The sequence below is a fragment of the Vidua chalybeata genome, chromosome 5, assembly GCF_026979565.1.
Source record: "Vidua chalybeata isolate OUT-0048 chromosome 5, bVidCha1 merged haplotype, whole genome shotgun sequence".
NCBI classification, from domain to species: domain Eukaryota; kingdom Metazoa; phylum Chordata; class Aves; order Passeriformes; family Viduidae; genus Vidua; species Vidua chalybeata.
The window spans coordinates 9068535-9090273 of NC_071534.1; the positions used below are offsets into that span (position 1 = coordinate 9068535).

The 21739-nt window shown below is 41.9% G+C and overlaps 1 protein-coding gene across 8 annotated transcripts in view; it reads left to right on the forward strand.

Moving 5' to 3' along the window:
• ETV6 (ETS variant transcription factor 6) overlaps positions 1-21739 on the forward strand; it is a 132685-nt gene that overhangs the window by 102841 nt on the left and 8105 nt on the right. For all 8 annotated transcript variants that reach the window (XM_053942684.1, XM_053942688.1, XM_053942682.1 and 5 more), the window contains 3 exons: positions 770-904; positions 5502-6044; positions 19916-20058. In XM_053942684.1, coding sequence (XP_053798659.1) covers positions 770-904; positions 5502-6044; positions 19916-20058 — 821 coding nt within the window. The remainder of the gene's footprint in view (positions 1-769; positions 905-5501; positions 6045-19915; positions 20059-21739) is intronic.

The window sequence follows — 21739 nt, forward strand, 5'->3', positions numbered from 1 at the left end:
GCCTAGATGTTAAAAATAAAGGAAACTGAATTATGGAAAGCAATATGGCTTTAACTGTTTCACACCAAGAAACTCAAGTTGCCCACAAATTAGAATATTGGCAGTTTATAGAGACAAGGGAGAAGTGGTACACAGCTTACAATCTCATAGAAACAAGTGCTAAAAAAGCCCCATATTTGAGAAAACTCTCCCAGAAAATCTAAGGTTTCCTAAGTGAAACTTCATTAACTTTATTTTCAGATAGTATGTAATTGTTGCAGCCTGTTCCTCTGTAATATGAGCAGTGACAAACAAAAGAGCTGGCAGAATGAAAAGTCAGGAGACTTCCTATCTTGTGATGTACAATTTCACTTGAAATGTGCAACCAGGTACACCAGACCAAATGCAAAAGTGCCTTATGCGTTTCATGTAGATGTTGGAATAAGGTCATCCATACAAGATGAAATTTATAAAAGGCACAAAATAAGCAGTTAGTCCACTTGTCTTCTGGATATTGCATTGTTATGTTCCATTAAGGAAAGATACAACAATTATGGTGCCAGGGAATGTCATTCTGTTTTGCCACAGCCACACTCAGAGGTGTGATGTGCCTTTTTTTCCTTTCAGATGAGAACTTTGCATAGCAGTGAAATGCAGGATTTTACTGCTAGTATTTTTGGGCCTGAAAATAGCACCCAGGAGCCATGAACTCATGCATCAGATGGCTAAATGAGTCTTCTCATCAGTTATTTACATTTTCATTTCCTTTTTCCTGCTGTTTGTCTTTCAGGTGATGTTTTGTATGAACTCCTTCAGCATATCCTGAAGCAAAGGAAAGCTCATATGCTCTTCACACCCTTCTTCCACCCTGGGAACTCTATCCATACTCAGCCAGAGGTCACATTGCACCAGAATCATGATGAAGGTAACTCTGTCTCATTTTACAGGAGCTGCCATTACAGAGGCAAGTAGGAATTATGTCATTTTCTTGCTCCAAAGTTACTTAAATAAAGCTGCTCTCCTCTCTCTGTTTCCACAGCTTTGGAACAATCAAATGGTCTAGTGAGTCAACAAGCCCTTCTCCATTTATCTTCTATTATTTTTTTCTGTTTCCAAAGCACCTTTAAAAGCTATGTCAGATACAGATTAAAAAGCACAGCATTTTATTGACCCTATTGATTCATTTTTCCTCACACCCAGTTAGGTAGACAAAGTTGCTTCGTGCACTTTCAGTATCCTGGAGATGCAGCTAAATGCAGTTGTTGGCAGAGCAAGGGAGGGCAGCCTCAGAGGGGAATATCCAACTCCCAGTCACTTCAGCTGGCTGTCTGTCAGAACATCATGCCAGAGTTCCTGGCACTGAGCCCATCACATTGTTCAGCTGTTGGGCTGGTTGAGCAATTTCTGGTGAGAGAAGTGGGCTTCTGCAGGTTTTCTCTCATTTTTACTATCAGAATTACTTGCTCAGGTCTAGTAGTGTGCACACATACCATGTCTATCAAAGGTGATGAGAAAAGAATAGTTAAGTTTGTGAAATTGCATATTTGGGCTTCTTCTACTGCAAAATGGAAGTGTGCTTCTTTTCACTGGAAAATTGAGGTTTTAATTTCTTTAAAATACATATGCTGAAGTACTTGTTGATTTCTTGGGCATATCATAGAAAAACATAAAACTTAATCTTTTTCAGAGATCCTTTCCACGAAAGCATCAGGCAGAACTAATTTTTTTCAATTAAAAATGAATTAAATTTTCAATTTAAAAATCTAGCAAAAAGTAGTTTCTTTAAAAGTACTACTAGGAAAAGTAGTTACTCCCTTTTTGAGGAAACAGGAGAAGAGAATATAAGTGAGTTAGGATGTTACCCTGGTCTCTGCTAACTGGAGAAAAGGTGTGCTTATTCTATTTGATGTGAATCTATTTCAAGATTCAACATGGGATTGCAAGAGAAGATTCAGGGGTGCTGTCAGACCTGTACAAGTTGCCTCTGGCCAGGCTGAGGTAGCCAGAGTCAAATGGCACCAACAAACCCTGAGACTAAGCCAACAGCAGGACAGCAGCAGGTGGAATAAGGACGCTCCAAAGTGTTTCCACCCAGCTGTGTAAATATTCCAGGTTAGATGAGGTTCAGTTGGCAGAGCTGTGCAAGAAACAGTTGCCCACTGTATTCAGACCATTAGTAAAATCTCAGTCTTTTCCTCAAGCTTGGCCTTCAAGTGTTCCCATTCTAAATTTCAAACAAATACTAGCTTCTCTCTCAGACACTCTTACATTTAACATATGGAGCAACTTTGACTAGAGAGGATTTCACAGGGATGATCAGTTGGCCTTTCATGTGTGTCATTTAAAAAAATACATCTTTTACAATCTAGTGATCAAGAAACAACTTAGATTTCTTCCTTACAATACTCTGGCTGCTGATAGTAGCACTGCTTTTCTTAGAGAACTCTGTGCTATTACTGAAAACTTCTCTTTATAATGACAAAAATTAGTTATTGGTTTGCTGTGAGAGGAACTTCATAATAAGCAAAAGAAACTACAGCTTGCCTGCCACAAGACTAAGCAATCAAAAAATTTCCATGCCAAAAATTTACAGACAGGTGAATTTGTTTATTTTGACATTACTTCTTCTTCCTGTTTCACAAAGTCACCTGGGAGAAACTATCACAATTGAGTTTTCATTTTGCCTCAGCAAAATACAAATTACTTAAAAAAAAGAGAATGAATGCAAGGGGCAGAACTTAACCCAGGCTAACTCACAGACTGTGACAGAGGGGACAGATTTTACCCTGGCCCCATTTTGAGTGGTTAAACTTCACAGGTGATGTGTCTTTATTACAATCTCTCCTTACTCCAATGATCTTTTCCATTTTCTGGCTCTTTTGCCTGTTTCCTAATGGATTATACTTATGATCCTGCTTTTAAATGCTTTCCCTCTAGTGGTTTCTTACTAGGCTTAAACAAAGGGGGTTTGGCTGTTAGAAATCAATTGACTGCAGTTCAGGATATTGGCTTGGAATGGGCTCTGTCCCTGCAGAGGGATGAGCAATGGAAAGTGAATTACCTTCATCTCCAGTGGTCCTTCTGACAGAGCTCTGAGTCACTGGATGGGATGCCATGCAGGAAGCTTACACTGTCATTCCCTGCACTTCTTTCATGGGTAAGCAGAAAGTGCCAATCTCTGGGACTGTCACGCCAGCAATTGCTCACTCTCAAAGTGCAGCCCCACCCATCCCTGTATGGATAGGTCAGCAAATTTCCTGGGAGGTGAATTTCCTTTCACAGCTTTGTCTTCAAGAAAAGAGTGTTGCTCATTTGGAATGAAGATCCAGAGTGAATGTAATGCTGCCTGAAATTACATACCATATGTGCTCAACTTGCAATCACCAGATGTGCCAAGGAATGAATGTGATGAGGATTTTATTTTGTTCAGGGTCATTTGTGGCAGTCCTGTTTAGAGCAGAGTTGGAATTGCTTTATGGCAAACAGCATCTTTGGCCATGAGGGGATTCTTTTGTTAAGTACTTTAAGAAAAAGGTCTTGAAGGAAAGTGAACCATTAGTGTGTATCCATTTGTGGTGTTTCCTCTTCCTGCTTTTCCAAGAGTTCCTTGGTCTATACTTTCTGTCTTCTCTGTGCAGGTTTAGTATCACCATGGTTTGGAAGCAGACAGGTAGGAACACCCCTGTTTAGAGTTTGTCAGAGCCAGCTAATGTTTTCAGAGAGCTTGGTGAAAAGCACAGTAGGGCATTCCTTTCTACTTTAAAGTTACTTGCTCCCTTCAGCCAAGGCATTAAATAAATAGGACAAACAACACAATATTCTGGTCTGTATTTACAGGCCAAGAATGAGCACAGTGCATTTGAATGTACAGTGATGGGGGTGGATGGTCTGTAGAAGATAGGACACAGTAAAATTTGGGAGTTGATTTTTTTCTGTTGTGGCAAAGAAAGAGGACTTTAAGGAAAGACAAGGTAGGCGCAGTTGCAAATTTTTCCTCTTTGATCTTCATTTGGGCTATCCCACATTTGCTGGCTAGATTGTATTTAAAACTGTTTGGATTTAAGCAAGAACAATATATAGGTCTGGAGTTTCATGTCCTCCAGCTGTTCCAATGTGAGTATCTTGAATAGCCCTACAAATGCATTTTTCTTGTCTGGGACCACAGGTGTGTTTAATAAGTATTCTAGAGCAATGTAGGTTCTGCCTAAAATTCCAGGTTTTCCTGTAGACTTTAGTGTTCTTGTACAGATGCTATGTCACTGCCTGGCACTACATTTTCTCAGGACTTGAGCTTTTGCTGTTCAAGCCTTTCCCTGGGTATGTGCTAATCCATCTCCTGATGCCTGCCTGGGTTCCAGAGCAGCAGGAGCCCTTTAGTCTTCACCTCAACAGGATTTTCAAACAGGTATCACTGCCTTGGCAAGAGAGCAAGAGACTCATTTTATATTCAGAGAAAATGGAGTGAACAAACAGGCAGCCTCAAATAGGCAGCTACTTGTTTCAGTTGTTGACATGTACCCAGAAGTTTCCTTCTCTTATCACCCAAGGCTTTCAACAAACAGCACTGAAATTTGATCTTTGTTTTTCCTGATAAAAACCTGTTAGTCACTGTAGCTCTGGTGGTGCTTTCCTCTTTGTCAGTGGTTTCCCAAGTGAAAATTGATGGCCTTAGCTAACCTGAAAGTTTGCACCGGCAAAAATTTTAATTTTGTGAGAGGATTGTTAGTGATTTATCTCCCTACTACTCTTAAGCATCACAGCTGGGAAAGTGTGTTCATGCAAAGGTGTTGCTAGACGTCCTCCTGCTGAAGACATGTAAGTGCTTATATGGGGCAATCCATCAGTAGACACTACAGACTAAATAAAAGAAGAAGAAAATGTCCTTATGAAGATGCTCTTAAAACTAAGGCAGGGATAAAATATAGGGTTTCATAAAGAGCTTCCTACCAGTAGAATTTTTTTTTTAACAAAAGAGTTTATAGGGTTTCATAAAGAGTTTCCTACCAGTAGTGTTTTTTTTTTTTCCCCAGTTCATATTTCAGACTGAGTTATTCTCTACCTTGACCTAAGCCTCTACCATCTAAAACTTAATACCCAGTATTTTCCTGGAGACATTTTACCTTTTTTTCTTTCCCTTCTACCTTGAAGTGCTCATCATGGTAGTAAGAGGAATGACACTGAGAGACATGAATGGCAGGAGATAAATTTCAAAAAAATTGTGCAGAAACACAGTACAGCTAAATCAGATCTTACTTTCTTCACAAATGTTCAGTCAGCTCCTCAAAATGGGATTCCTCTTAGTGTGTTTCTCAAGGAACTGTTTTTACATGGTAGTGGAGGGAGATTGTTTTCACTGTATTCATTCTGTGTAAAAATAATAACTATCTGCATTTATGCAGTACTTTACTGGGCATCTGTAGGTCACACAAATAAAAAACATTTGCAAGCTGTCAGCAGTAGATCCTATACCTTGATCACAATATAGACAATCTGTATTTTGGGGACTTTTTTTTTCTCCACAGATAGCTTTGTGCATAGACCTTCGAGGCCATCTGCAGAAGCAGTCCACCACAGCACCCCAACCATTGAACTGTTGCATCGCTCGCGGTCGCCCATCACCAACAACCACCGTCCATCGCCAGACCCCGACCAGCGGCCACTGAAGTCCCCCATGGATAGCACCTTCCGTCGCCTGTCCCCGGCTGACAGAGTGCCAGGGACAAGGCACCAGTATGAGAACAACCAGCAGGAGCCCTATCCTCTCTCAGTGTCCCCAGTAGAAAACAACCACTGCCCGCCTCCTTCCGAGGTGCTCCAGAAGCCTTCCAGCCCTCGCCAGGAGAACACCAGGATCATCCAGCTGATGCCCAGCCCTATCATGCATCCTTTGATACTGAACCCCAGGCACTCCGATTTCAAACCACCGAGGTTGTCTGAGGATGGGCTGCACAGGGACGTCAAGCCCATCAACCTGTCGCACCGAGAAGAGTTAGCTTATATGAACCACATCATGGTGTCTGTCTCCCCTCCCGAGGACCATGCGATGCCAATCGGCAGGATAGCGGGTAAGGGACATTCTGTAGGCTGCACCAAAGCTGATGCTCTTCATTCATAACTAACCATGCTTTGTTTTAAGGGTTTCTTCTTTCCTTTTGCTACTCTGTGACATCAGGAGTTTACTGGCATTGTGCAAGTTTCACTACATCTGTGGCTTAGGCAGTGCAGTATTAATAGGCGAGTTTCATGATGGGTAAGCAGAGGTGCAGAATGACTTGCCTGTGACCACAGAATGTGTAATTGCTATTGAAACATTTGCATCCTGACACTCGCTACCTCCCCACCCACTAGCAATCCATTCATTTCCCAAGATACCTATCTCTGAAGCCTTGTTCTGCAAAGAGGGAGTTTTCCAAGAGTTCCAGTCACATTAGTGTCCAGTCCTCTGGAAATGAAGAAACCCTCTGTCAGTGGCCTTTGAAATAATGCAGTGTCAAGCCCATTATGAAGTTGGCAGGACTAATGAAATACCACCTCAGAGTCCTACTTCATAGCCTTTCCTGGACTTCTCACATCAGGATTGTCCCTTTTTACAGAAACAAGGTTGGCTTTGTCCCACACAAACCACAGGCATTGTCTCACTTTTGTTATCGTAAATAACTGACATCACAACAGCTGAATCAGGAAGCTGAGGTTACAGAAAATGTTTCTTGTACTCCAGAGGGAACTGTAAATAGGGAGAGGGGGAAGAGGAATACAACCACTTCAGAAATACGCTGAATGCCCCAGTAACCAATTTCTTTTGAGACATGTAAATACACACCACACACAGAAAGATTCCATGCAATTGTGTCAGCAGTGACCTAATGTGATCCCCAGCTCCTGTGAGGTATTACACATGTCCACAGAGCTACAAACACCTTGTTCTTTTTTTTGTCCTTACATGCCTTAAGTTTGTTACAGATGTGGTGCTGCCTCAGCTTTAATGAGGAAGATTTTCTGTTTTCTTTAGATTTCTTAAATTCCAAAGATACACATCTTACTATCTAGTCAAGATCAAGCACAGCAAGGACCATGATCCTTTCACTAACAGAAAGATGAGATACAGAAATTAACCCTTTGACATTTTTCCCAGGCTGACATTTGTCTCTCTCCTTTTGATTTTTATTACCCACAAAATTCTCAGCAAGTTAATAAATATACTTAAAGTTATGGCAGAGAAAATACCCTACTGGTTGCATCACTGTAGATTTCCTTGCCTGAAAGTGTTGTTGGGAGATCAAGGCAGTTAATTTTTTTTTTCCAGAAGAAAACATTCTTTAAGAATAGACCCTAGTCTGAAATAAATGTAAGAAAAAATATGGAGAGTATGTGGTGGTGTAATTTTTTTACTTCACTCTGAGGAATTTTCTTACATAGTTGGGAATCTTTGGTTTCTGCACGTTGTGCAGTGGGTCCAGTGACACCAGCCCCAGTAATTCCCTTGTCCTTTCTATCCCTATGTTGTTTGCAGGGCAAGACAGCCCAAGCCCTTGGAAATCTGGGCCTAACACAGTTGCTTGGCAAGTATGTATAGCCATGAAAAATGTTATCCAAAGGCTAAATCTGCAGACTTAGGTGCTTTCACCTGCAGGCTGAGACCCACAAGCAAGGGTGGCATACCTGAAATAGCTGGTGAATTATTTCATGCCAGAAAAACCTGGAGTGTGTTCAAGCATTTGGTTCAGATGAGGGCAGTGTTTTATGGCCCAGGGCTGGGGAATTACAGAGCTCATGGTTAGATTGATTAGATTTCTGCTGATAAATTGGCCAGTGTACTTCCATCAGTGCCCAAGTCCTTTAATTGTAAAAGCTCACATGCCTTATTTGCTGTACAGGCACAAGCTACTGCTTCTCTGGTTGGATTGTAATGGCCTCTGAACTGTAGAGACACCCTCTAAAGAGCTAACAGCTAATTTAAGGGTGATACAAACTGGATTACTACCAAGCATTTAGACAGCCCATGCTTCATGCCTGAAGTCAACTTCACTGGAGCTGTTCAATTCAATGGCAGCATACTTAGGTCCCCTAGAAAGAAAGTAGCTTTCTACATGCTTCCCACCCATCTCTTAGCTCTTGCCAATAAGTGTTTTATTTTTTATGTCATCATAAATGTATTTTTCATCTCAGTGTCCTTACCTTTACTGCCATAGTTAACATGGAGGTGCTTGACCAACCATGGTCACCACTTCAGTGTGAGAGAGACCATGAAAGGTGTGAGACGTGGCTCTTAAATGCAAATGTACATCAATGCAGATATATTCTTTAAAGGGGCTTTTTAGAAATCACTGCCATTACCTCCATTTTCTTGATGAGGATGACTGATGGGTTGGGCAATGAAAACACTGGACCAATAGTCCAGTGCCAGAGCTAAGTACTCAACTGTTTACCCTGGTGAGAAGAGCCTTGACTTCCTATGGCTTAACCACTTGCATGCAGGTGATTTTCAGGGGAGATAGTGATGAGGAGCTGCTAGGGAAGCCTGGTAGGCTGCTGACTGAAACCTTAGGCTGTGCTCCAGAACATCTTCTGTTCCCAGCTCAGATGTTTTATATTGTAGAAAAATTTTCCCTGAACTTAAGACACCTAACAGCCTCATGAACTTGTTTACTTGTAGATTGTATGTGTTTTAAATGCAGCATGCAATTAGTTGATGCTGAGAAAGAAAATCATGTTTTTGCTTGCTGCTATACACAAATACTCTCTTTTCAGGAGGTCGATCAATAAAGCTCTGGACTTTCTGTCAGACAAAATAATGACCTCTACTCACTGGCTGACTAATCTTTCCTACCTTTTTATGTAATACCATTTTTCAAAATATTAATTTTACTGGTAAAGCACTTTGCCTTTTACAGCAAAGGATTTCAAGTTGAAGGTCTTATTATCTTTTCATCTAAGGCCATTTAACACTTTCCTAGCAAAGCCAGAGGCATAAAGTATCTTTATATTACTCATTAAGGTCACATATATTATTCATTATTGGCTAGAGTTGATTTTGAAAATTGTGGTTAGCTATCTTCTCAACACAATATGCACAAGTCTTTTGCATAACTTTGTCAGAACTGGAGATCATCATGTTGAGATGACCAAGAAGCAGGTTTGCATGCCCTGTAAATACACCAGGCAAGGGATAAACTATGTAACTCAGGCCTCAGTAGTCATCTAGTTAACAGCATGTGAAAATATGAAAAATGTTAAAAGCTCCCCTCAAAAGGGGAGTTCAGCAGAGCAGTGTAATAGAGAGTTTTCCCTACTGGAACTGCTAATTCAAAGCAGCAGCACTTTTGGTAGTCAGGTCCTAACTTGGACTCTAGGAAGCAGGCATTCTGTATATGGCTTATTTTTTTTCAGTAGTTGATCTTGGTTCCCCACAAACTATCTCCAAGGATATCTCTCTCTGTGTGGTGAAAATAGATGCCTTTTTTTTTTTTTTTTTTTCCTACACAATTGCAGTTTAAATCAGGAGGGGCACCTCGAATTAGCCTTTCTGCAGACTGGAAATTCTACTCCCCATGAACCTCAGACTGCGAAGGTTTTGTTATCAAGGATTTTAGGTCTTCAGTAGCTTGTAAAAGGTACTTCCCCAAGGTGCAAGAGGCAGTTATGGGACTATCCAGCTATAACAGGGTTGGTTTCATCATGGTTGGTTTCATCAACCACATAGAGGTTGTCTTAGAAACATTCAAATTAAGCTAATGACATGATGGTATTTACCTATTTACCTCACTTTTGATTCAGTCACTTAAAACTCACTAATACAATTCTAGATATTTCTTGTGAGGGGGAATATATTGCTGAGCAGGTCCCTGAGATTTCCAGCTCCCAATGTCTTTTTCTGTACCAGCTCTGGGACTGAAAGACTTGTTCACTAATCCACAGCTGCTGAAATCTAAAGGCAGTTGAGTCCTGTGCCTGGTGTTATCTATTGGAGTGCTGCTCTTATCAGCTGGGTTACCTTTAGCAACTGGGTTGTATCTGACTTTATGAGCTGCTGGATTTGTTTCTTCCCCTTCAGGAGTCTGAGGAAAAGCCAGGCAATGTTTAAACTGTTGGGAGGCACATTGTCCACCACTGTACTGGTTAGGCCTGTAAAGCCATTGACTGCTGTTGGAATGAGGATAGACAGGAATGAGGATAGACAGGATTCTTCCCCTGCTGAAGTCGTGACAGAGGACTGCCTCCAGACTTGCTCCTGGTTTACCTCAGCCTCTCAGTGTGCCACACATCCTGAGAGTAGAGGGGCGTAGCATGAACGCCATGGATCTGTGGCAAGGCTTGTGTAAGTGACATCTCAATAAAAACAGTCTGATGGCCGAAACCAAAAATGCAGTCCCATGGTAAGAGCACATCAGCTATGAATGACTCACATTCCACTGAACTCTACAAAACAGCACTTGGGATGGGCGTAGGCTCTGAGCATGGGGAGGTCTTCCAAAGGGGTTTGATTGTTTTGTGTGGGGACAGAGTTTGGAGGGGGAACAGAATCATGGATTCTCCTCCTTTGAAAAAATTACTTGTTTGGGAGGGGAAAAGAGAGGAGGGGACCCTGGAATACTCCTTTCACAAATACAGTGCTTTAAAAAAGTGCAAATGAACTAGTACTTTTTTCTGTTTATACTCTGGAGTTGGACTGGAAAGCTATTAAATGAGGATAAGAAAAACTCAGCTGATAGAGCTGCCAGATTTGTAACAATAGACATTTAGAGTTTAAACATCAGAAGACACCAAACTTCAAACCACTGCACCTTAGCAGTGTCTCCTCACTACTAGGACCAGAGCCCCAGTGCCCATGTCTGCTCCAGATGTATCCATGGGACATTTACAACTGTGTCACACCATAGGATAATCTTCTGGGTTTTTTTTTTTACTCATACACCAGCAAAATCCTTTATGCAAATGCACCACATTAGTTTTTTATTTATAATGTGTTACAAAACATTAGTTTCTTTTACTTTCTGTACAAAACAGCTGCACAGGCACAGTTTACTATGCAATGGCATATGCTGGATGGTAGGGAGGGAGGGTGGGAAAGGAGGCAAAGAACAATTATACCTCTGTAGTGAAGAGGGTAAAAATCAGCATCAAAGCACAACTTAGCAGTTACAGGTTTTGTAACTGATACCATTAGCCCTCACAGAAGGGCTGGAAAAAATTATGAAAAAGTTAATGCTGGGTACTTTTGAAAGGCATTTAAAGAATAATGCAGACATCAGGCACAGCCAGCCACAAAGGTAAATCCCATTTAACTAATTTGCTATCTTGGTATTATAAGATCACCTACCTAGTGGATTGAGGGAAGGTGATGGGTGTAGTTGTTCTGCATTTTAAGGAAGGTTTTTTGTAGTGCCCCTCACAGCAGGGTCAAGTTGCATGGCTATGGGATGAGCAGGTTCCCAGTGCACTGTGTGAAGAACTGTCTAAGTGCAGGGCTCAGGGGGTTGTAGTGCATGGGGCCACATCTGGCTGGCAGTGTTCCACAGGGCTGTTCCACAGGACTCACTTCTAGGGACAGTCCTGTTCAATGTATTTATCAGCAATCTGGATGCAGAAGTTGAACACATCTTTAGCAATTTTATTGATGACACCAAAGTGGGGAGATGCTGTTGGCTCCCTTGAGGGACAAGATGCTTTGGAGAGGGTTCTGTATAGATTGGAGCATTGCGCTGTGATTGATGGGATGAAATCTGACAGCTCCAAATGATGGATTCTGCACTTTGGGTGGAGCAGTGCTGGGCACAAATATAAATGGGGAGAGAAATGTCTGGGGTGCATCCCTGCACAGGGGGATCTGGGGATGCTGGTCAACACCAGGCTCAACATGAGTCAGCAGTGTGCCCTGGCAAACCACATCTGGGGTGTATCAAACACAGAGCTGATCTTCAGGACAGCAGCTAACATTGCTAATACCATTGGAGCCTACCTGTGTACCCACCTAAGGCTGCCAAGGCTCTCTTCTCCACTGTCATGAGTGATGAACCCAGCAGGATATGACAGCACAGAAGTGGCTGGTGGGGCTTTGGTGACACACAGACTTTGGGATGCAGCTTTGACAGGATGGTTGCAGCAGCTGAGCAATTTCAAGTTACAGACTGGCAACCTAAAGAAAGCCAAAACAGTGGTTCACTTTGGCAGTTCTAAGTTGTAAGTGGTAGTTCAGTAGCTGTTTTCCAGGGATCTGACCTTCCTTCCTGTAGAGCAACAGCTCATGCAGACAGATTGGAGCCCTGCAAGAACATGAAAATCCTGGTGTAATGCTGGCCTGTCACTTCCATTTTGATATGACAATGATAATGTCACTGGCCTTGTTTCATCGCTTGCTCTTGCAGTCGTGTATACTTTTACATTTCCACTACATGCCATGTCTCTTGGAGCCCCTGTGGAAAGCCAGACTGCTGGAGAGACTGAAGTGTGGATGAGAGTCAAGCTCATAGAGCTCATATTCATAGGAATTTTCATTATAACCTTGAGAGTCTTCTTAACATGGCATTAACAATTAATTTCGGCATGAAAGTGGGCCTTCCCTGCCAATTTAACTAATGACACTCAAGCTCAAACAATGGCTGAATAGCAATAGCTTGGATAGGTGATTGTAGATTTTCTGTGAAGTGTCTTGCTTCACAGCTGTCTCATTCTTACTGCACAGTTACAGGAGCAGAAATTGGAGTCTGGGCTTGTTCAGGTCTATTCAAAAGCCAGGACTGACCAAGCCAGAGGAAAGCTCAGGCATTTAGATTTCATTCTTCTCATTACTATACTGTAGCACCCATTTGCATCCCATGGCTAGACAGAGAAGTGGCTTCAGAGTACCCTAAGCATCCCTTGGGGTCAGCAGGATGTTACACTCTCTTCTAAGAAACTTGCCTTTTGATGGAAACAAGTCCCTTATTTTCCTTGTATACTGCATGCTTCCTTCAGGCTAGAGTTGTTTCAGTAATTCAGATTTTCTTCTACAAAGCAAACTTTGGATCACTTTGAATTCTCTTAGTTAAACCAGGAGAGAACACTGTTTATGGTGTTGACACTACTCTTCACTGTCTCCAGAGACAGGCCTATTTCAGTCTGGCTTTAATACCAAACACAAGCAGCACACATCAGTTTACGTTCATTCAAATGCAAACCATTGAACTGGTACAGCTGTTTTCCATCTCCGAAGGGAAGGGAAGGGAAGGGAAGGGAAGGGAGGGAAGGGAAGGGAAGGGAAGGGAAGGGAAGGGAAGGGAAGGGAAGGGAAGGGAAGGGAAGGGAAGGGAAGGGAAGGGAAGGGAAGGGAAGGGAAGGGAAGGGAAGGGAAGGGAAGGGAAGGGAAGGGAAGGGAAGGGAAGGGAGAGTTTGGCCATGTCTCAATGTGAAGTTTTAACCCCAAGAGGGGAAGGTCACATCTCAGTTTTTGGCAAGGGACCCATCGGAAATCACCAGTCTATGGCTTATGAAGTCCCTTCAGGAGGGACTTCCTGGGAACACACCAGGAGCTGTGTCCTCCAGCCATGCTCACACCTCCCACAGTACTCTGGGCTTTCTGAGAGAACACAGAAGTGAGGTTCTTAGGGAGCAGTCTATTACAGACAATGATTTTCTGCATTTGAAAAAAAACCAGAAATCTGAACCTAAGACTGAACTGTCAGAAGATAGTAGAGATTCTCACATTGTGGGGTTAAAAATGTTGGGAATGCCTTTGCTGTAATTAAGTAATTCCTGCTTTTGCCAATTTCTCTAAAGTACAATTCTGAAGGTAAAATGTCATTCTTAATTGTTAAATTTCCATCATTAATGTGATTGGCTGGTTTTCTGATGTCAGAGAGGTTGTGAGGTGTTTGTAAGAAGTGCATGTGAACAGGCAGAGGTTGAATTTCTTTTCCAGTCATTGCCTTTCATGAGCGGTAAAGCTGAGGAAAAGCCACAGGAGATTCAGAGACAGGTTTCTTTAGCAGGAGTCTTTTCTGCCATTGTGATGGAGCAGAAAAAGAAAAGCACTTGAAGATAATACTGAAAATGCCCATCTATTTGGTGGGGATGGGGGGATGGAGCAGAAGAAGAGGACAGGAAGACAAAATACTGGTTTTAATACAACAGTCTTTAGCTTTCAAAGTCTTCATCTATCAAATGGTCTGTGATCCATCTATTACATACTTGTTGTGATTTCAGTGCTCTTTTCTACAACCACATGAGGTATATTTTGGATCCTCCTTCCCTGTACAAGTTTTTATTGCCAAAGACAGAGCTTGGCCTCATCTTGCTGTGTTATTTTTACGACCTCACAGTACAACTGTTAGCAGCATGACTGTCTCAGGTTTCTTCTCTCCTTCTGCCTGATCTCCCACTTAGTGTTTGGGTACAAGACAGAAGCAACATATAACTGATCTGGCAACCTCTTTACTCAGCCCCAGCTTGAATTTACTGAGCTGAACAAACAGTTGTCTGTCAAGAGATTTCTCCACAAAAAAACATTGGCTTTACTGTACCAGGTTACCATCCTGCTTCCAGCAGCAACATTCACAGAAAGAAAATTATTTTCCCTTAGTGACCTGGACATGCATTAACAGACATTGATGACCAGGATGCTCCATCTCAGGGCTGGTCAGTGCTCCCCCAGGCCTCAGAGCCATTTGAACCCTTAACCATGAGACTTGGTTACTTTTTTCTTTTGGTTTTCTCTGCTAAAATGAATGTGTCATGGATAGATCTTGAGGCTGGACTGTATCTCAACCTAGCATAATGCTCCTGCAGCATGTTTATTAAGGAAACTCCCTAGTCAGACCATTCCCAGGACTCTGACAATGCATTCCCAAGGTCAGAGACTTTCTGAGACGGAAAGCCCTTCCCCAGTTCCAGTGACTGTGAATTACATCAGTTCATCATTTTGACACTGTGAGCATCACCATGTTGTCTTCACACACACTTCAGGTTTACTTTGAGAAACTAGAGTGCCAGAGAACTTCCAGGATTGTATTCATTAGTTTCAGTTGTGAACAGCCATTGCTTGCTTCACTCTGAACAAATGCAGCTGAAGCACTAATCAGCTTGTAAAATAAACGGAGCTGAGCTTGGGAGAACTCTTCAGCTGGTAGAAATCACAGAACCATTTAAGTCAAATGATATGCTGGAGAGATTTTAGGCTAACCTACACAGCAAGGGGTAAGGCCTCAGCTGATGTCAGAGGGAGTATGAGAACATTCCTTTGGCATCTCTTCCTGTGTGGAGCCATGTTGGGTTCCAAGGCAGTCATCAGCCAGATCAAACATGTTTTATATAATGCTCTCCAGTGCAAGATGTGGGTGGGTCTCGCACAACATTTCTGTGGTTACGGAGAGTTTTGGTAGTTACTACGTGAAGAGGACCAGCTCTGTACCATGGGTCTCATTTAAATCATAGAGGGCTCAGATAGAGTGTATGCTTTAAATAATATTTCAGTGATGGAGAATGTTATATCCTGAACAAAAGAGGTTTTAGCATGTATATGCCTATATTGTTAACAGCATTATTTAGTCCTAGGGAGCACAGATGTGAGACCTCTCACTATTACAACATGAAGATGACCTTGGCCAAGTCATTTGTAATGGCTGGACAAATATTAAAATACTAGGAACCTAAGATCCATAATGTTTCATTTACAGATCATTCTGAGATGGTATTTCAATTCTAAGGGATACTTATTACTATCATATAGCTATTAGGAAGTATTTATATGCTGGTATTCTTTAGGTGTGTATTCAGAAGACTGTGCCTAATCAATTAATAATAACATGGTTTTTATTAGCAGGAGTGGGAAACTGCTGCCTCTTGCACATGTAGGGCAGTGCTTATGGCAGACAGTTTGAGAAGCAGCTAAGTACTCTAGACCTTATCACTACCTTGTACATAACTGTAAAAGTCCCTCTGGAAGCATTAGCTGCAGGAGGAAAGTTGTAGCCATACCTCTCCATTTGAAGCTGCAGTTTGCCCTAATTCCCAGCTAATTACATAGTTCAGACTTGCTTAGTATTACAGCTGAGAAAATCGTAGGGCATGGAAGTGCCAGTGTTTAGGAGCCATTCGCCCACTTCACCTTCCCACTCCCAACTACATCACCTTAAAGCCTCTCAGTCCCAGCTCTATCTGCAGCTGAATCTCTGTAGCTTCAGAAGGTACAAAGTTCAACCATCTGAGTTCACTTTAAAAAAAAAGTTTGTGTGTGCTAGGGGGAAATGATGTTTCCCTGTGCTAGAGAGGCATAGTTGCTTTCTAAGTAAGCTTATTTTAGCCAAAAGGCAGGAAATAGCAGCATGCCCAAACAATTTAGGTACCAGCCCTGACTCAACTCCCCGACTGAATCTCCCACACTTCTAAACTTGCTTGGCCTCAGCAACATCCATGTGCTTTTTGCTGTTACTCACTAGCCAACAGACACCCTGTGGAGAGTCCCCTCATGCAGCAGCTCCTTCGGAGGCCAAGGAAGAGATTGAGTCTCTGGAGTCATTTCGTCCATCCAGACTTCCCTCATACAAGTGATTGACATTTACAAAACAACCATCCACATACAAATCCTTCTCTCCATTTCCTCTGTCCTTCCTAAAAATACACATCACACTTTTGACCTTCCTGGAGAATGCAACTTTTTGTATCATAGAATCATAGAGCATCCTGAATTGGAAGGCACCCACAGGGATCATCAAAGTCCAACTGCTGGCCTGGCACAGGGCAGCCCAAGAATCCCACCCCATGCCTGAACATGTTGTCTGTCATCTCCAGCAGCGTTTTGTGGAGGTGTCTCTTTTCCTAGCAGAGAAGCTCTTTTTAAAAGCATTTTCTAGCATCACCCCTTCTTGGGTTTTGACCAATTTTACAGGCTTGCAGATGGGCTCTACTATAATCCAAGCTCATTACAGTCTCTAAGTGTTACCAGGTAGCCTTGACTCATTGTCTCTAATGTCTTATTAAAGATGGTCTCTACTGGTAGATTATTTTATTTGTGATCCTCTATCAGTCAGGGAGAACTGTGCAATCTGTGGAGAAAGATATGTAGGGCAACCATTTGTGGTTGAAAACAAACAAAAAAACCTTGAATGCCGGTGCTTAAGTTCCTAAAGGTGTCCCAAGTGAAACTAGAAGGAAGGCAAGCTGCTTTAGGTCCTGTGCAAGCAGAGCTAAAGTGTGCTGCAAAGCATCAGCTGCTCCAAGATAACTAACTGTGTGCTTGGAGCTCTCAGCTCTGGGGAGAAGAAATGCAGTGAGCCTGAATTTTTTTCTACTGGTGTTTAATGCTTTTTATTTCCTATTTGCAGTGGCTTGAGACACATTTACCACAGTTGCCCTGATGCTCAGTAAATTACTGCAACTGAGTCATATATCTAAATTTGCTGATAGACAGCCATGTGGTTTGAAATCAAGTTTGTAAATGGTTGTAGGAACCAAGCAGAGTTTTCAAGGATTTTCAGTTTTATTGTTGAAGCAAACAGCAGTCTCAGATACTTGGGTGGTTGGGGTTTTTTGCAAATTCCACCAGCCTACTAAATACCTCTGCAAGTCTGAGCAGCTCAGTCAGTTGAGAATATGGGATGGGGCCCTTGATCACTTATGATTTTTCTTGTGAAGATCTCAAGATGCAGATCTCTTTCTCTCATTTGAGGTGTATTTATATTCAAGCTTTGCCTGAATCCATCTTAAAAACTAAGTGAACAATAAAAAACCAAATCTGCACTTGAATCCTAGCTCTTCTCAGCAACTGAAGCTGTCTTTGTTTCCACCTAGACATCTCAGGTAGATTTTTTTGTGTTCTTCTTTGGTTTTGTGCAGAAGGGGGCTCAGGGTGTGTGTTTTAATGTGAGAGAGAGAGATTAAAAATAACATTGCCTATTGCAAATTATGAGGTGACCTTAAAGACAAGTGTAAATCATATCTCTGCAGAACTGTAAATATGAGCTGTAACGTGCTGTAATTGGAGGTTGTCTGCCCTGGGTTGATAATTCAAGAATATGACAAAGCCTGACATTGACTAGCCTCTTCAGGAGCAGCATCCCTCCAGCTGACTCCGAGGATTCTTGCACTAAAAAAGACATTTTCTGTACACTTCTTGCATTGAAAAAGTTCTGGAATGAATTGTACATGTGTCAAAGAACCATTTAAGCAGGGCCTTACTACCCTTTTATCTGAAAACCTCCTACAATATTAAAAGGCACAAACCAGAAGAGCAATATAATCTCCCTTGTCTTGAGTCATAAATGAAGTCTAGAAATAAGCTTTTTTCTTGTGTGTGTGTGTGTGTGTGTGTGCAAAAACACTGACAAAAAGGCAATGTAAGAATTGTGTTTTATGAATTTGTGAGAGGGGGGATGACAAAAATTCAAGTGGTAGAATTCAACTTCAGTTTTCAGACCTCTCATTTAGTCCAGGGAAACTTGTGCCCAGGTTTCATTTTTTAAATTAAAACCTAGAAAAATCTCAAATGGGGATGGGACATACTTCTGTGGAAAATGTTTTTCTATGAAAAATGTTAATGAAAAGAAGGTTTTTCCAACCAGAAAGTCTTGTCTCTTGCCTTTCACATTTCTCCTGTTGTAGATGTCAGGGATGAGGTGACCATCAGGGTAGGTTTCAGCTAGAATCGGAACCTGTGATTTTTGCCAGATGCCATCTCTTCAAAACAAAATGCTTTATTCTTTGTAGGACTGGCAGGGAGAGACTAAAGCAAGGGCACTGGCAAACTAAATTCTGGTTTTAGAGAGTACTGGTGTCAGAGATATTCTTTGCAGTTTGGAAGTGGTAAATTAACTTTAAAATCTCTGTCCATTTCAGGTGTGCTCACTAAATGTGTTATTCATATCCTTTCTCAAAAAGTATTTTATATTCCCATGTCATCATGCCCATTATAACACGTGCCAGCCCCAGACAGACAGGAACAGAAAGACAGGCTGACAAGAATCCATTTTAGCATTTAGAAGCTGGATGTCTTTGGTTGCCAGCCTTTGAACAACTCTAACAAGCCATTTCTCAGAGGCTGGTATTGCTTTCAAAGTAAAATGCAGCCCCCCAGCTACATCAGAAATCTGGACAGCTGAGCTGTGAAAACCCTGTTGTTTCTGACAGCAGCAGTACCCCCAGCTCTGTACAATTCACATTCCATATTCCATATTCCCAGTTATTCTGTGCTGCACACACACATTGCAAACAGGAAGTAGGAGCAGCTCAGTTCTTGTCTTCCTCAGTCTCAAGAGACTGCCATGAAACTGAAAAACACTAAACTAAAACTTAAGTGTTTGTTAGACCTTTAATTAGCAACCTAAGGAGTGTTTGCCAAGAGGAAATTTGAATTCAATTATCCAAATAAAAAGTATTTAACCTCTCAATAGCACTCAAGTAATTATAATACTTAGGTGTTGTTTCTTTTCAGGAACCTTAAAAAGTAAAACAAAAAATGAAAAAATGAAATAGAAAATGGGGAAAGCTGTTTTATATCACATGGAGTCTACAAAGGAAAGCTGTAATATTGCCCATGATTTAGACTCACATGTTAGCACAGAAAGGGGCATCCTCAAGCAGGGAGAGCAGGTTGCAGGACTCGTGATTTCTCCACTGAAACAGCCAGCAACAGCAGCAGGGCCAACAGCGTGAGCTTTATGTGCTCCAGGACAACCATAAACACACAACTAAGATCAGCAGGTTACCTCACACAGCTTTTGATGAGATGGAGATGCTCTGTCAGTGTCAGGAGAACTGGGATACATCAGAAGAGGCTGAATATTCCAGTCCATTTTGCAAACATTACTCAATACCAGCCAAGCCGTTTTCATTTCAGGTCACAGCAGCTGTTTCATCCCTGATCCCAACTGTCCTTTCACTATACATCCATCCACCCAAAAAGTTTCAAGAATTAATCACAAAGAAAAAAAAAGGTAAAGTAATTATTTTCTTGCTTCTCTCTTCACAGACTGTAGGTTGCTTTGGGATTATGTTTATCAGCTGCTTTCTGACAGCCGGTACGAAAATTTCATCCGATGGGAAGATAAGGAATCCAAAATATTTCGGATAGTGGATCCCAATGGGCTGGCTCGTCTGTGGGGAAACCACAAGGTAAGGAAGCAATGCAATTTTCCTCCTGCAGCACTTTGCCTCTTGTAGCATTACAGGATTCAGTTATAAGCAGGGGGGAAAGAAGAAAAGATGGCATATAAAGTGCTACTGGAAAACTGTAATCTTTTATTCCTTGTACATTAGAAATACAAAGCATCCACCCTGAAGCACTAAAACCTATTCCTCATATAGAGAACTTGTTGGTTTGGTTTAAAGGCCTTTAGTTATAAATGCATGTAATTATAAAATTATAAGGAGTGCAAAAATTAAGAGTCCTTCTCTCTCAAGGCATCTTACTTCTTCTCAAAACCTGTTGCTGAGGATATTCTGGTGAGATGTAGTTTACAAGGAGCTCTGTACTACAGAGCAGGAGCTTTCTGTGTTCCTGTCTGCAACAACTCCCAGATTCCACAGGCTGCCCTGTGACAGACACCAAGTGCTGCAGGATTATGTATTTCCTTCCAAGAAGGCAGTTCCTGGTTTGTTCTCTGGAAAGCCATTACTGATTTTTATAGTTTGGGGCTGAGTTATGTATAGATATTTCTGTATATGTATGTAAGTATATTCATATGAATGTATAAATAGTCAGCATGGATTTACAACAGGGAAATCATGCTTGACCACTGTGATATCCATCTACAACAAAATGATTGGCTCAGTGGATTCAGGGAAAATGGTGGATACAGCTTATCTTGATTTTAGAAAGGCTTTTGAAACTGTCTCATAACAGCTTCAAAGACAGGCTAATTAAGTATGATCTAGACAAGAATACAGTGAGGTATACTGAAAACTGGCTGATCTGCTGGGCTGCAAAGATGGTGATCAATGGCACAAAATCCAGTCACTAGTCATTTTACCCCAGGGATTGATTCTGGGGGCAGTACTGTATGTCTGTTAATGACCTGGATAATGGGACAGATTCTCAGATAACACAAAACTGGGAGGAGTAGCTGACACACCAGAGGGTTATGCTGTCATCTGTGTGGTTCTGAACATGCTGGATATATGGGCTATTGGGAATTTTATGAAACTTACAACTTACCCAACCTGCACATTAATAATTGAGCCATGCCATTAGGTCTCATGCTGGGTGTCTAAAATTGAAGCTCCTTCAGACCACTGACCATCTGGGCAACACAGTGGCCTTTCAGCATATAAGAAATGGAAGAAGCATAAACAGTATTTCAGGGAGGTTCTCAATGAGGATTCTAGATTTTGCAGGGAAAACTTTGTCCCTGTTAGTGTTTCATTGCCACAGGAGTTCTTGATGTGGCCTCGCATTACAGAGTTATTGTAGTCAGGGCAAGCAGAGGGGGTCTTCTCTTACTGGGTGTTTTAGGCAGGTGGATCAGTGTCCTTTGATGAAGCCAAACTCCTGACATGGAGACTCCAGAACAAAAACATGCTTCTAGTGGTTTGGCATTTTTTGCCCATGGCGAGGCGGCTGCTTTACACTCGTGCACACACAGCAGAGTTGTCTCTTTGCTGGGAGTCTCTGCCAGACAGCAACCACTGCTCCTTCGTGTAGACACAGCCTAAGGGGCTGATCCTGCTCTTCCAAGTCACTAATCTGGGGGCTGCCCACAAACAGCTCTGCCAGTGCCTATCACTTCTTCCTTGTGACACTCAGCTTCAGCAGAGCCATCTCCTCTGGGAGCTTAGGAAGGTTTGATGAATCATC